General features: G+C 50.8%; 1 protein-coding gene across 17 annotated transcripts in view; it reads left to right on the top strand.

Annotated features, from left to right (window-relative positions):
- Nucleotides 1-15219, top strand: part of KIFC3 (kinesin family member C3) — a 106456-nt gene that overhangs the window by 80899 nt on the left and 10338 nt on the right. For 15 of the 17 annotated variants that reach the window (XM_017878897.1, XM_017878898.1, XM_017878894.1 and 12 more), the window contains 6 exons: nt 11299-11364; nt 11896-12039; nt 12145-12384; nt 12879-13052; nt 13632-13779; nt 13859-13989. In XM_017878897.1, the coding sequence (XP_017734386.1) occupies nt 11299-11364; nt 11896-12039; nt 12145-12384; nt 12879-13052; nt 13632-13779; nt 13859-13989 (903 nt within the window). Of the gene's footprint in view, nt 1-8244; nt 8390-11298; nt 11365-11895; nt 12040-12144; nt 12385-12878; nt 13053-13631; nt 13780-13858; nt 13990-15219 lie in introns of those variants that run through there. The other 2 variants (XM_017878901.1, XM_017878904.1) reach the window with 2 other exon arrangements.

Here is a 15219-nt window from a genome sequence, read left to right as displayed (position 1 = left end):
TCATTGCCAAACATCTTCATCACTCCACCGGGCCTACTGACGGTCACTCCCCATGCTCCTTGCCCCACGGCCCCTGGCAACCTTTAATCTGCTTTCTGTTTTTATGGATTTGTCTTTTCTGAACATTTCATAGAAGTGAAATCATAGTATCTAACCTTTTGTGTCTTTAAAGAGGTTTTGAAAACATTTTCCTTTAATTAACAAAATCAACTTATGTTTTAAGAAGGGAAACTGAGGAGGAAACATCCTAGCCTTTTAGTTCTTTGACCCCAGCTCTCCAGCCACTCTTAGGAGAAACCCCGAGCCTACCCCACTCACGCAAGTGACTTAGGAATTCAGAATGGTTCCTGGTCTTTGTTCTCATTTTGTCCTTGAACGTTGTTTTTCCTTTTCTTTTCTTTTTTTTTTTTTTTTTGAGATGGAGTTTTGTTCTCATTGCCCAGGCTGGAATGCAATGGCGCCATCTCGGCTCACTGCAGTCTCCACCTCCCAGGTTCAATCCATTCTTCTGCGTCAGCCTCCCGAGTAGCTAGGATTACAGGTATCCACCACCATGCCTGGCTAATTTGTATTTTTAGTAGAGATGGGGTTTCACCCTGTTGTTCAAGCTGGTCTCGAACTCCTGACCTCAGGTGATCCACCTGCCTCGGCCTCCCAAGGTGCTGGGATTACAGGCATGAGCCACGGCATCTGGCCTGTCCTTCAACTTTCTGACTGCAGCTCTTTTCTGGAAATTTCTCAGGGGATGTATCTGAAGCTCCAGGTCTCTGAGATACTCTCTAGGGGGCCCAACCTTGTGGAGATGTGGCCAACCACATGGGTCTAGAGCTGGGTTCAAACCCTAACTTTGGCACTACTCATTAGCTATGTGACCTTGGGACAGTTAATTACCACTCTGCAGGCCAGTTTCCTCATCTGTGAAATGGATGTGATAATAGGATGTGGTGAGATGATCCCTAGTGAGTCATTGGTGTTGCTGTGGCCACACCATTGTTGTTACTGGGAGAGTTTTGGATTTGGAATCCCGTGAGCAGAATTCTATTCTGGCTGTGCCATGTGCCAGCTGGGCAGCTGTAGGAAGTCACCTCCTCTCTGAGCCTTCACTTCCCAGTCTCTAAACTGGGGCTTACAAATGTTGCATTGCAGTTTAGGGGTGGATCTGTTGTAAGAGTGGACAGAAAAAAGGATGGTCAACTGTAACGTGTGGTGCATCGTGAGCTGTCACTCCCATGTGCCCTGGTCTCCTGCTAGCCTCACTGTGGTTTGATGCAGACTTGGACTTTCCTGGAATTCTGAACGTTGCCTCTCTAAGCAAAGCCCACCAGGGGATACACTGTGCCTTGTTTTCCGCGGTGCCATGTTCCCAGCCCTGTGCACACTGGCTTCTGATCGGGTGCTTTCTCACACTGCTGTTCCTGCAAGGCTGTGTGGCCCCATGGTTAAGGGTGAGGGTTCTGCAAGGGTCAGTCAGATGCGAGTTCTGCTAGGTCCACCACTTACTGGTCAGGTGACCTCAAGTAAGTTGCCTAACTAAGGCTTAACCTCTTAGGAGCTCAGTTTTTCTTCCTGTAAAATGGGGATAATAATAGTACCTACCTCAGGGGAATAGGGGATGAAAAATGATCTTATGAAATCCCCCTGCCCTACTGGCAAAGCCGACTCAGTTAACGGGGCTCCATTATCACTGTTGGGATCTGGGCTTGTGGGGGCTGCAGTGGTCTTTTCAGGCCTCCCCACTGCTGTGCCAGGAGGAGGAGGTGTTTGTATATACTGAGAGCAATTGGGCCAAAGGTCCATAGTCCTTGAGCACCCAGCTGACCCAGGCCACAGAGGCTGCTCATCTCGGTCTGGTGACCACAGGAGGCTGTGGCTGTTGGGATGACCCTCCCCAGTGTTGTTAACAACAGTTCCAGGCCACGTCCTGCTGGCCTTGAGTTCCCCTGTCCTCCTGTGGATGTCCCTAGAGCCATGGCCTCAAGGTTCCTGAAGTTCCCAATAATGTGATATGCTGCCCAGACCTCACTATACTCCTTTTTTATTTTGACACGGTCTCACTCTGTCACCCAGGCTGGAGTGCAGGGGCATGATCACAGCTCACTGTAGCCCCTGCCTACCGGGCTGAAGCCATCCTCCCACCTAAGCCTCCTGAATAACTGGGACCACAGGTGTCCAACACACCTGGCCCACTTTTGTATTTTCTGTCCAGACAGAGTCTTGCTATATTGCCCAGGCAGGTCTTGAACTCCTGGACTCAAGAGATCTGCCTGCCTCAGCCTCCCAAAGTGCTGGGATTACAGGCATGAGCCACCGTGCCCGGCACTCACTGCATTCCCTTCCTGCCCCCTGCACCTCAAGAGTGAACCTTAAAAAACTGTCTTCAGGCCGGGCACAGTGGCTCACACCTGTAATCCCAGAACTTTGGGAGGCCGAGGTGGGCAGATCATCTGAGGTCAGGAGTTCGAGACCAGCCTGGCCAACACGGTGAAACCCCGTTTCTACTAAAAATACAAGAATTAGCCAGGTGTGGTGTTGCACGCTTGTAAGTCCAGCTACTAGGGAGGCTGAGGCAGGAGAATTGCTTGAACCTGGGAGGCAGAGGATGCAGTGACCAAGATCGTGCCACTGTCTCCAGCCTGGGTGATTCAGAGGCAAGACTCGTCATCTCAAAAAAAAAAAAAAAAAAAAAAAAAAAATTTGTCTTCAGAGGCCACAGGGCTAGAAAGGCTCTTGGCCCTCAATGTGTCTCGTTTGGCTGCATCTTCTTCTTCTTCTTCTTCTTTTTTTTTTTTTTTTTTTATCATTTTAAAATAGATGTAACATAACTTTACCATAGCTTAAGGCTTTTTTTTTTTTTTTTTTTTTGAGAGAAGTTTGAATGCTGTCGACCAGGCTGGAGTGAAGTGGCATGATCTCAGCTCACTGCAACCTCTGCCTCCTGGGTTCAAGGAATTCTCCCACTTCAGCCTCCTGAGTAACTGGAACTACAGGTGCGCACCACCACACCTGGCTAATTTTTGTATTTTTAGTAGAGATAGGGTTTCACCATGTTGGCCAGGCTGGTCTTAAATTCCTGACCTCAGGTGATCCACCTGCTTCAGCCTCCCAAAGTGCTGGGATTACAGGCGTGAGCCACCGCGCCCGGCTGATCTGAAGCATTTTTGAGAGTTAAGTTTGGCAGCAGTACATTCTCGTTGTGCAACAACCATCACCATCTGATATGGTTTAGCTCTGTGTCCCCACCCAAATTTCATCTCGAATTATAATCCCCACATGTCAAGGGAGGGACCTGGTGAGAGGCAAATGGATCATGGGGTGGTTTCCTCCATGCAGTTCTTGTGATAGTGAGTTCCCATGAGGTGTGATGGTTTAAAAGTGGCAGTTTGCCCTTCGTGTGCTCACTCTCTCTTCTCCTGTTGCCATGGAAGACATGCCTTGTGTCTCCTTCTCCTTCTGCCAAGATTATAAGTTTCCTGAGGCCTCCCCAGCCATGTGGAACTGTGAGTCAATTAAACCTCTTTTCTTTTATTTATCTATTTATTTACTTATTTTTATTTTTTGAGACAGAGTCTCTGTCTCCCAGGCTGGAGTACAGTAGCACAATCTCAGCTCACTGCAACTTCCACTTCCTGGGTTCAAGTGATTCTCCTGCCTCAAGCTCCTGCGTAAACTGGGACTACAGGTGTGCACCACCACACCCGGCTTTTGTATTTTTAGTAGAGACAGGGTTTCACCATGTTGGCCAGGCTGGTCTTAGACTCCTGACCTCAAGTGATCTACCTGCCTCGGCCTCCCAGAGTGCTGGGATTACCAGTGTGAGACACTGTGCCTGATGAAACCTCTTTTCTTTATAAATTACCCAGTCTTAGGTATTTCTTTATAGAAGTGTGAAAACTCACTAATATACCATCCATCTCTGGAACTCTTTTCATCTTCCCCTACTGAAATTCGGGCCCCATTAAACAGTAACTCCTCATTCTCCATCGATCTCTGTGGGTTTGACTACTCATGTAAGTGGAATCATCCAATATTTGTCCTTCTGCAACTGGCTTATTTCACTTAGTATAATGTCCTCAGAGTTCATCCATGTAGCATGCATCAGAATTTTCTTCCTTTTTAAGGCTGAATAATATTCCATTGTATGGATATACCATATTTTGTTTGTTTTGTTTTTCCATTCATCCATCCATGGGTTGCTTCTACCTTTTGGTTACTGTGAATAATGCTGCTATAAACGTGAGTGTACAAGTATCTCTTTGAGTCCCTCCTTTAAATTCTTTTGGGTATATACCCAGAAATGGAATTGCTGGATCATATGATAGTTCTATGTTTAATTTTTTGAGGAACCATCATACTGTTTTCCATAGTGGCTGCACCATTTTACATTCCCACCAACAGTGCACAGAGGTTCCAGTTTTTCCATATCCTTATGAGCACTTGGTTTTTCATTTTCTTTATTTATTTGTAGAAATGAGGTCTCGCTATGTTGCCCAGGCTAGAGTGCAGTGGCCATTCATGGTCGTAGCTCACTGCAGCCTCTGGAACTCCTGGCCTCAGGCAATCTTCGTGCCTCAGCCTCCTGCAGTAGCTGGGACTCGCTCCTGCTTATTTTTATTTTTGTAACAGCCATCCTAATAGGTGTGCAGTGGTATCTCATAGTGGTTTTGAGTTACATTTCCCTAATGCCAGTGATATTAAATATCTTTTCATGTCTGTTTTAACTATTTGTATGTCTTGCCTGGATAAATTTCTATTCAAGTTCTTTGCACATTCTTTAATTGGGTTTGTTGTTGTTGAGTTGTAGTTCTTTATATATCCAGAATAATAGCTCCTTATCAGATAAATGATTTGCGAGTATTTTCCACACGTTGCCTTTTCACTCTGTTGATAGTATCCTTTGTTATACAAAAGTTTTTAATTTTGATGAAGTCCGACTTATCTGTTTTTTCTTTTATTGCCTCTGCTTTTGGTGTATATCCAAGAAATCATTGCCAAATTTAATGTCATGACATTTTCTCCTCCATTTTCTTCTGAGAGTTTTATAGTTTTAGCTCTCACATTTAGGTCTTTGGGGCTTTTTGTTTTTTATTTTGACACAAGATCTTGCTCTGTTGCCCAGGCTGCAGGGTGGTGGTGTGATCATGGCTCACTGCGGCCTTGGCCTCCTGGGCTCAGGTGATCCTCCTGCCTCAGCCTCCCTGGTAGCTGGGACCACAGGTGTGTGCCACCATGCCCAGCTAATTTTGTTTACTTGTTGTAGAGACAGGGTCTCCCTATGTTGCCCAGGCTGTTCTAGAACTCCTGGGCTCAAGCAGTCCTCCTACCTTGGCCTCCCAAAGTGCTGGGATTATACCATGCCTGGCCCTCTTTGATCTATTTTGAGTGAATTTTTGTATATGGTATAAGGTAAGGATCCAACTCCATTCTTTTGCCTGTGGATATCCAGTTTTCTCAGCACCATTTGTTGAAAAGATTATCCTTTCCCACATTAAATGGTCTTGGCAACCTTGTCAAAAATCATTTAACCATGTATGTCAGGGTTTATTTCTGGACTCTGTATTCCATTCCATTGGTATTTATGGCTGTTTTAATGCCAGTACCATACTGCTTTGATTGCTGTAGGTTTTTTTTTCATTTGAGATGGAGTCTCGCTCTGCCGCCCAGGCTGTAGCACAGAGGCGCGATCTCAGCTCACTGCAACTTCTGCCTCTCGGGTTCAAGTGATTCTCCTGCCTCAGCCTCCTGAGTAGCTGAGGCTACAGGCACCTGCCATGAGGCCTGGCTAATTTTTGTATTTTTAGTAGAGATGGGATTTCGCCATGTTGGCCAGGCTGGCCTCGAACTCCTGACCTCAGGTGATCCACCTGCCTCGACCTCCCAAAGTGCTGGGATTACAGGCATGAGCCACTGCACCTGGCCAATTGCTGTAGCTTTTTAGTGAGTTTTGGAATCAGGAAGTGTGAGCCCTTCAGTCTTTCAAGACTGTTTTAGCTATATGGTGTCCCCTGATAAGGATTTTTCTATTTCTTCAGAAAATGTCATTGGGATTTTGTTAGGCATTGCATTGAATCTGTAGATCACTCTGGGTAGTATTGACACCTTAACAATATTAAATCTTCTAATCCATGAACATGGAATGTCTTTCCATTTATTGGTGTCATCTTTAATTTCTTTCACTAGTATTTTGTAGTTTTTAGCATACAATATTTAACCTTTGTTTATTCCTCAGTACCTTATTCTTTTGATGCTATTATAAATGGAATTATTTTCTTAATTTCCTTTTGGATTGTTTATTGTTAGTTGTAGAAATGTAACCGATTTTTGTGTGTTCATTTTGTATCCTTCAACTTTGCTGAATTTATTAGTTCTAATTGCCCTGCTTTTAAAATCAAATTAATTCCAACATTTAAATCTTAATTAAATTCATATAAAACTCTAGACTTCCTTTTTGTCATAAATATTGGAAGATGTGGCACCTCTGAGCTGACATTCCCACATGGCACCCACCGCTTGAGGTCGAGTGGCAGCTCCTGCCTTTGGTAGAGATGAGCATCCTTTAGCACACTCCAGCCCCACCACCCTTTCTGTCTCTGCTTACCAACCTCATCCACAAGCTCTGCTCTGGCTGGCACCTCATGCATTCAGCATTCTTCCTACATGTACTTACTGAACACCTACTGTGTACCAGACACTGTTTCAGACACTGGGAGTACAGTGCTGAACACAACAGACAAAAATCCCTGCCTTCACAGACCTTTCCTTTGCATATATCACTCATTTAATCCTCGAGACAGCCTCCATGAGGTAGCCTCATTACACAAATAAGGAAACTAAGAGACATAGAGAACTTAAGAGACTCGTCCAAGGTTACCCAGCGGGTAAGGGAATGTCTAGATTAGAACCTGGGCAGCCTGGCTTAAGAATTCAAATTGTCAGCTGCTATTACTTGCCCATCAGTGGCAGAAGGACCCAGAGGTGAAGACTTGGCAACAGAGGCAGGGTGGCATGAACCGGGGACAGACAGGCTTGGCCAGTGGTCATAGAGCCAGGATCAGGCCTTCTGTGGGCTCCACAGGGTGTGCTGCCAGGGTCACCCGGCTGGCCTCTGGGCTGAGTTTGAGGTTGTCTGGATTCCAGGCCCTCTGGCTTTCCCAGCTCAGCAGCTTCGGCCTGGGAGAGCCCGCTTTTCCTTAGCAGACAGCTGATGATCATTGCTGGGCTTGGTGGGAGGTAAAGAGGTAACCAGCAGGTTTTCTCTCTGTGATAGTAAGAGGCCGCCTTGGAAGCAGACAGCTGAGAAAACACAGACCTGGGCTGGCCGGCCCCACCCTCGGTCGAGCAGCTTCTGCCTGTGAAGTGTAAATGCAGGTGGTGTCAAGTTTGCAGACAGGCCCAGCTCCCTCTTCCCCTTGAGCAGGCAGGGCCGAGGCCCCCTGCAGCAGGCCCGTGACTTAGTTGCTCTGGCTGATGAAGAGCTTGGGCCTGGGAGGAGTGTCGCACAGCCCCAGCCTGGTCCGTCCTCAGCCCTGGACTGACATCCATGCTGTCCTGGAACCATCTCAGCGGCCTAGTGGGGAGCCTGCTTTCTCCTCCATCCGGTGTCTTGGGCTCAGGCATGTGCCCACTGCCCCTTTGCGGCCACAAGTATGTATCGAGCCCACAGTGGCGCTCGGGACCCTCCCCTGGTGGGCTTAGAGACACGGACGGCCCTTGCTGGCTGGGAGCTGTGGTGAGTGTGTGAAGGGCCCTCAGTCTCCCCTGAGGAAGGCCCTGCCTTCTGGCTTTGCCTGCTCTTGGCTTTCACTGCTCCCAGGCCGTCTCCCATCCGCTTTCCCCAGGTGCCTCCACTTCTCTCTGACTTCTTGCCTGTTTTCCCTAATTCTGAGAGATTGCCTGCCTTCAAGTGTGGGAGAAAGCGGACATCTTCCCTACAAGCCCGAGACCTACACCCAGTAGAGCTGGCCAACCACCTGCCACGGAGCAGGTCACTGGTGCCTGGACCAGAGTGCTCGTGGTGCCAGTCTGCTGCGTCTCAGCCACATTTCCCCTGCTCTGCTGCCCGCAACAAGCCAGAGATGACCTAGTGTCTGACATCTCTGAATAAAGGGGCCTTTTACAGCCCCTTCCTCAACTCCCTCACCATCCCCCATGCTCCCCGAGCCTGACCCCCCCACTTTGCAGCCACCTCCTTCTGGGCACCCCTCTGAGATTCCAGACAGAACCCAGGAGCCCCCAGGTTCCCATTGTGATGCAAGGACAGAACAGAACCCTGGGCTGCAGGCAGGTGGCCAGTGGGTATCCCGCCTCCCACCCCCAGCAAACACTGGCAAACCCCACTCTCCTTGCATCGGGGTCTGAGTGCCTGGCAGTGGTGACAGTGGAGACGATCAAGGTCAGCACGCTCAGCCCCGTGCTGAGGCAGCAGCCTGTGTAGGGGAGGGAGGTGGGGTGGAAGGAGACTCCAACCTTTTGAAAAGGAAGTCGATTCACTTAGGGTAGGAAGAGTAGGAATACATATTCTTTGAGACTGAAAAATTACTGGGTGGGCGCAGTGGCTCACAACAGTAATCCTAGCACTTTGGGAGGCTGAGGCGGGAAGACTGTTTGAGGCTAGGAATTCAAGGCCAGCTTGGGCAAAATGGCAAGACCCTGTCTATATATTTTTTAAAAAAGTTAGCTGGGCGTGGTGGTATGTGCCTGTAGTCCCAGCTGCTCGGGAGGTTGAGGTGGGAGGATGGCTTGAGTCCAGGAGGTCTAGGCTGCAGGGAGCCTAGATCGCGGCACTGCACTCCAGCCTGGGTGACAGAGTGAGACCCTGTCTCAAAAAAAAAAAAAATTACTGAAAAGCATAAAGATTTTGTCAACTATAATTCCACAACCCAGAGACCCCCACTTTTTAGTACTGTATATTCAGATGTTTTTTAGTACTGTATATTCAGTACTGGTTTTTCAGATGTTTCTTGGACTTAATACGTTGATGAGCCTTTCCCCATGATATTTAAAACTCTTGATAAACATGAATGTAATGACAGAATAGTCCATGTAATGTAGATACACATTGTAATTCACCTGCCCACTCCTCTAAGCATGGGTATTCAGGGTATTCTCAATTTTAGGACTAAATTAGCAGAAAGGCTGCCTCATGCAAACTGTCCCCACTCCCACCCGGGGCCAAAGGACTTAAGCCGTCCTCTCTTCGGACACTGAGCGGGCAGAGAAGTGGTGCAAGCTCTGCCTCCCTGCCTGGCTGTGGCCCAGCGTGTTGCTAGGAAGGAATGTGCTTGTCCAGGTGGCAGCAGAGCTGACCTCCTGGGGCCTGGCCCTTGGGTCACCTGCTTGTCCCCCAGGAGGCCTGGCTGGGCCCCCAGCCTTTCACCTGGGTCTTACATCTTAGAATCCCCTGCCCCACTGTGAGTAGGCAAAGCCAGCTCCCTGGCCTTTTCCTCAGAGGTGGGGGTGGATCCCTTGGTCCACCCCTAACCACTCAGAGCTGGCCTAACTGTTGTGAGTCAGCGGCTCTCTCCAGCCCTGGGAGACAGGGACCTCCGAGGCCGAACACTACCTTGTTTGATGACACAGACTAGCTTGATGACATCTCAACCATGTAAAGTAGGGAGATTTTACACACACCTCGCAAAATCCAGATGTCTGGCCTGTCTTAACTATGGCTGATGCATGCTGCTGGCTGTGCTAAGAGGGCAGACTCTAAACCTCTTTTTTTTTTTTTTTTTTGAGACAGCCTCGCTCTGTCACCCTGGGGTGCAGAGGTGCTATCATAGCTTACTGCAGCTTCAGACTCCTGGGCTCAGGTGATCCTAACCCTCTGGATTACAGCTGGGATTATAAGCGTGCACTGGCACACGGCTGGGTTTTGAAACTTTTTGTAGAGATGGGGTCTTGCTATGTTGCTCAGGCTGGCCTAGGCCTTTCTTGAAAGATGAGAATTTTCACAATGCTGAGTGTGCGTTTTCACCTCCCGTGGTCTGAGGGGAGCAAATGGTGGCCGCCTTCTTAGGGGGTTCTTGGGAGTCCAGCCCTGCACAGCCCCTCACCCGCCTTACCTGGCTTTCCCCTGTAGTCAGTGGACATTGTTGCCTGTCATTTAGTAATGAGAACCCAGCTGGGTAAACCTCCTAAACTACCACATAGGAATCTGGCTCTTAACGTACCTTTCCTGAGGTGAGGGGTGCTCACCACAGGACGTTCAGCAAGAAAAGTCCTAAACATGCCCTGACGGAAGCTGGAGCCAAAGTCTGTGTCTGTGGATTGTTTCCTGAGGAGAGGTTTCTTGGGGTGGGCTGATGTGAGACCAGGGTCTGGGGCCTTGGGAGGGGATGGCTGGCTGGAGGACAGCTCTGGGGAAGGTTTGCTTCCCTGGGATCTGCCCTCATGGGACTGGCACCATGATGGCGTCCCCTCTTCTGGGGTCCGGATAAGCCAGGTAACCATGGCTTCCTCATGGGGTACACACCCTCTTCCCCCTCTAATAGTCTTGGCCGCCACAGCTCTCCTGCAAGGCAGATTGGGAGCAGGGGTGGACACAGGTTCTAAGTGTGCTCTGGCTACTGGAAGACCCATCTCCACAGGCCGACTTGCCAGAGACCACCCCAAGTGGAAAATTCTGGGGGCTAGGCCAGGGTGGATCCAGGGCTCGGAGGACCTGGAGTATGTATAATCTGGGGGCCCCTTTAAAGAGAGAGAACATGACATTACATAGACACAGGCAGGTACAGGGAAGAGAAAGAACATAACATTACATAGACACAGGCAGGGACAGGAAAGAGAGAGAACATGACATTACATAGACACAGGCAGGTAGAGGAGAGAGAGAACATGACATTACATAGACACAGGCAGGTAGAGGAGAGAGAGAACATGACATTACATAGACACAGGCAGGGACAGGAAAGAGAGAGAACATGACATTACATAGACACAGGCAGGGACAGGGCTTCGGGAGGGGCTCGTGGAGTGAGGGGTCCCGAGGGTGGGCTGCTGTTGGGTGGTCCCAGGTGGCATCGGGATGGCTTTGGTTGCACTTGCTCTCTGGGCTTTCCTGAAGAGCTGGGGCTGGCTCTGTACTGTGGAGGGAGAGGGCGCGGGAGGCTGTCAGTACCAGCACAGGTTTTGCTCACCTGAAGTCCCAGGTGTGACGGGATGCTTGAACATAGGGGAACCTAAGGCCACAGCCTTAGAAGCAGCCACGGCCACATCAGTCATCCCTGGTGCTGGGCAGGAGGCCTGGGTGTGGGCTGGAGCTGAGGACTGAGTCTCACCTTGCTCCTGACTCTGTGCCCATAGGTGGAACACCTGAAGGAGAAGCTTATTAGCCAGGCCCAGGAAGTGAGCCGACTGCGATCTGAGCTGGTGAGGCCGCAAGGCTGTCCTGGGGCAGCACAGGGGGCTGGCCTGGCCCTGTGTAGATGGGCCCTGCCAGGGGCAGGGGTGCAACCCTCTCTCTCCTGAGCCCACACATCCATCCCACCCTGTCTCAGAAACACACCGAGAGCCTTATCCCCACGTCCTGGCACCCTCAGAGGCCTTGTGGCTCCAAGGGGTGGGAGATTCCTTCCCGGTTGCTGACATTAAACAGGAGTGTGAACCCTGGTATAAGTATGTCTCTCCTTGTGACTTTCACACTCAGAATAGGGGGAGCAGGGAGAGCAGGCCCTGGGTTGCCACTGATCTCGACTCTGCCCTCCACTGTCTTTCTCTTGGTTTCTCTCTTGAGCTCGTTCCCTCCTCTCTTGCCCTTGCCTTTTTCTTTTTCTCTTTCCCTCTGCCTTTCTCCTCACCTCTCCTCTCTCCCCTGCCCTTGTGCCATCTCCGCTGGCCCCTCTTCCTTCCCCTGCCATCTGCCCTCGCCACATGCGCCCCCTCGGCCCTGGCTCTCTGCAGGGGGGCACCGACTTGGAGAAGCACCGGGACCTGCTGATGGTGGAGAATGAGCGACTGAGACAGGAGATGCGGCGCTGCGAGGCCGAGCTGCAAGAGCTACGTGCAAAGCCAGCAGGTCCCTGCCCAGGTTGTGAGCACAGCCAGGTGAGCAGAATGGCCGCAACCCCCATGCTGGTCCTGGAGGGCCACCCCGGCTCCTCAGAGTGAGCCTGTCCCTTGCACTCATCTAGTGCCTCCCACTGGCTGCAGGAGAGTGCCCAGCTCCGTGACAAGCTGTCCCAGCTGCAGCTGGAGATGGCGGAGAGCAAAGGGATGCTGTCAGAGCTGAACCTGGAGGTGCAGCAGAAGACTGACCGGCTGGCTGAGGTGGAGCTGCGGCTCAAGGACTGCCTGGCTGAGAAGGCACAGGAGGAGGAACGACTCAGCCGGCGCCTGCGTGACAGCCACGAGACTATTGCCAGCCTGCGGGCCCAGTCCCCACCTGTCAAGGTGAGCCCTGGCCCACCTGATCTGTGCCTCAGCCCAAGGTCCCTAGTGCCTGGGGCAGGGCCAGCCCATAAGAGGGGCTTGACCTGGTGAATAGGTAGGTGCATGTGGGTGGAGGAATCATTTCAGTTCTGTGCTTGATCCTGCCCCTTTCCCTTCCTGTATCCAGGGCCAGGCACCGAGTAGGTATCCAACAACTGAGGTGCCAGGCATAGATGCAGCGCAGCCTCTGGATTCTGCCCCCATCTTTGCCTTTCTTGTTTGTACCCAGGATGGGGCCCCAGGCAGGCTCATAGTAGCCTCTTGTTAAGAAGAGAAGGTTCCAGGAGACCCCCCAGCTTTCTGGAAAGCCAGGACCTCAACGCTTCTCTAGTTTTTTCCGGGTTTCTGAGTGGGATGTTCCTGAGAGTTCCTTCCCCTGGCCGGCTGCGTCTCAGGGTCTGGGGTGAGGTCTGGCGCCTGCTGGCTCCACGCGCCATTCCTCCCTCGCCCTGCAGTATGTCATCAAGACAGTGGAGGTGGAGTCACCTAAGACCAAGCAGGCCCTCAGCGAGTCCCAGGCCCGGAACCAGCACCTGCAGGAGCAGGTGGCTATGCAGAGGCAAGTGCTGAAGGAGATGGAACAGCAGCTGCAGAGCTCACACCAGCTGACCGCGCGGCTCCGGGCACAGGTACACAGGCTGTGTGGGGGCACACACCCAGCCAGGAAGCCAGAGGCAGGCCCTTGGGCCAATGCATCAGTTAAGCATTCGGACACCCCACAGACATGGGGTCCAGTCCCTCCTCTCCCCGATGGCCATGGGACCTGGGGCGAGTTTTGTCTGGTGTCCATTTCCTCATCTATTATAACACGATCTGGTCCCAGAACCCACCTCACAGTGGGGACTCAGGAACGTGATCCCAAGAAGCTTCTTGCCCAGGGCCCAGCACACAGGCTTGCTCAGTAAGCTCTACAGTGGCATTGGTCACTGTCATCACAGAGGCCCTCTCCTACCTTCCTGAGGGCACATGACTTGGGCACCTGATGTGTGCTCAGTACTGGGTTGGTGTTGGGGCCAATGCACAGAGCTCACAGCCCTTTACGGGGAGAGAGACAAGGCCATTCTACCCCTCCGTGTGTGCACACGTGTGTGTGCATGTGTGTTCATGTGCATGGGAGGTGACCAGTGGGGCTTCTTTCTCGGTATGGCACCTGCCCCTCTCCCTCCCACATCTCGAGGTACTGAGCCTTTTCCTGGTCTGGCTGCCAGATTGCCATGTACGAGTCAGAGCTGGAGCGGGCCCATGGGCAGATGCTGGAGGAGATGCAGTCCCTGGAAGAGGACAAGAACCGGGCCATTGAGGAGGCCTTTGCCAGAGCCCAGGTGGAGATGAAGGCTGTGCATGAGAATCTAGCAGGTGAGCTGACCGGGGCCCTGTCTGCCCCACACCGCGGCCCCTCATCCCCTCCCGCCTCACAGCCCGAGTGTCCCCATAGGCGTCCGGACCAACCTGCTGACCCTGCAGCCAGCACTGCGGACCCTCACCAACGACTACAATGGGCTCAAGCGGCAGGTGCGCGGCTTCCCGCTGCTGCTGCAGGAGGCCCTCAGGAGTGTCAAGGCCGAGGTGAGCGAGGGCAGTGGGTGGGAGGGTCCAGGCTGAAGGAGTGCACTGGGAGAGGCACGACATCCACCCAGGGCTTCCCTACAAAGCTCAGACAAAGCCCCTCAGACAGCAGCCCCTGCCCCACCCACCATGACACTTACTGCTGCCCTTATAGGCCCTGTTTGAAACTAGACTGCTCAGGGCAAGCATTCGGCTATTTGTCTTACTATGATTCTTTAAACCAAACGTGTTACAGATAACTTCATATTTCAAACATGCAGGCCAGGTGCGTTGGCTCACACCTGTAATTCCAACACTTTGGGAGGACAAGGCGGGCGGATCACAAGGTCAGGAGTTTGAGACCAGTCTGGCCAACATGGTGAAACTCCATCTCTACTAAAATTACAAAAATTAGCTGGGCATGGTGGCAGGTGCCTGTTAATTCCAGTTACTCAGGAGGCTGAGGCAGGAGAATCACTTGAACCCGGGAGGTGGAGGTTGCAGTGAACCAAGATCGTGCCACTGCACTCCAGCCTGGGTGACAGCGAGACTCTATCTCAAAAACAAAAAACATGCTACATACATATTTTTTTAAAAATTATTTATTAGAGACAGGGTTCATTATGTTGCCCAGGCTGGTCTTGAACTCCTAGCTTCAAGCAGTCCTCCTGCCTTGGCCTCCCACAGTGCTGAGATTATTGGTGTGAGCCACCATGACTGGCCGATACAGTTTTATCTCTGTTAGGTTTAACTTAATTCTTTCAAGCTGTACTTGTACATATGAGAATAGCCAGCGCCTCTTAAGTGCCTCCTACATGTCGAGCTGTTTATAGCCGTTAGCTCCTTGGATTTGTATGATAGCTTTGCAGAGACTAATATATTTTGGGAACAGAATATAGTTCTTCTTTAAAAGAGTAGGTCAGTAATACGTGGACATGGTGCAAAGTCAAACTCCATAGCGGGGCATCAGGTGAATAGGAAAGGCCTCTCTGCCACCCACCCAGCTCCCCCAGTGTGGCCTCTCAGCTCTTCCCCCTGACCATTCTGAGCATGCTTAAGCCAATTGATATGTGTGTGTGTGAATATATGGCAGGCCCTTCCCCCACCCACAGGTTCTGCACTCCCAGATTCAAACAACCACAGATCAAAAATATTTGAAAAAAATTAAAATAACAGTACAACATTTAAAATAATAGAAATAAAATAACATATAACAACTATTTACACAGCATTTTTTTTTTTTTTTTTTTT

This window comes from Rhinopithecus bieti, unplaced genomic scaffold (genome assembly GCF_001698545.2).
Source record: "Rhinopithecus bieti isolate Rb0 unplaced genomic scaffold, ASM169854v2 scaffold_11161, whole genome shotgun sequence".
Lineage (NCBI taxonomy): Eukaryota > Metazoa > Chordata > Mammalia > Primates > Cercopithecidae > Rhinopithecus > Rhinopithecus bieti.
This window is presented reverse-complemented; position numbering and strand designations above follow the sequence as displayed.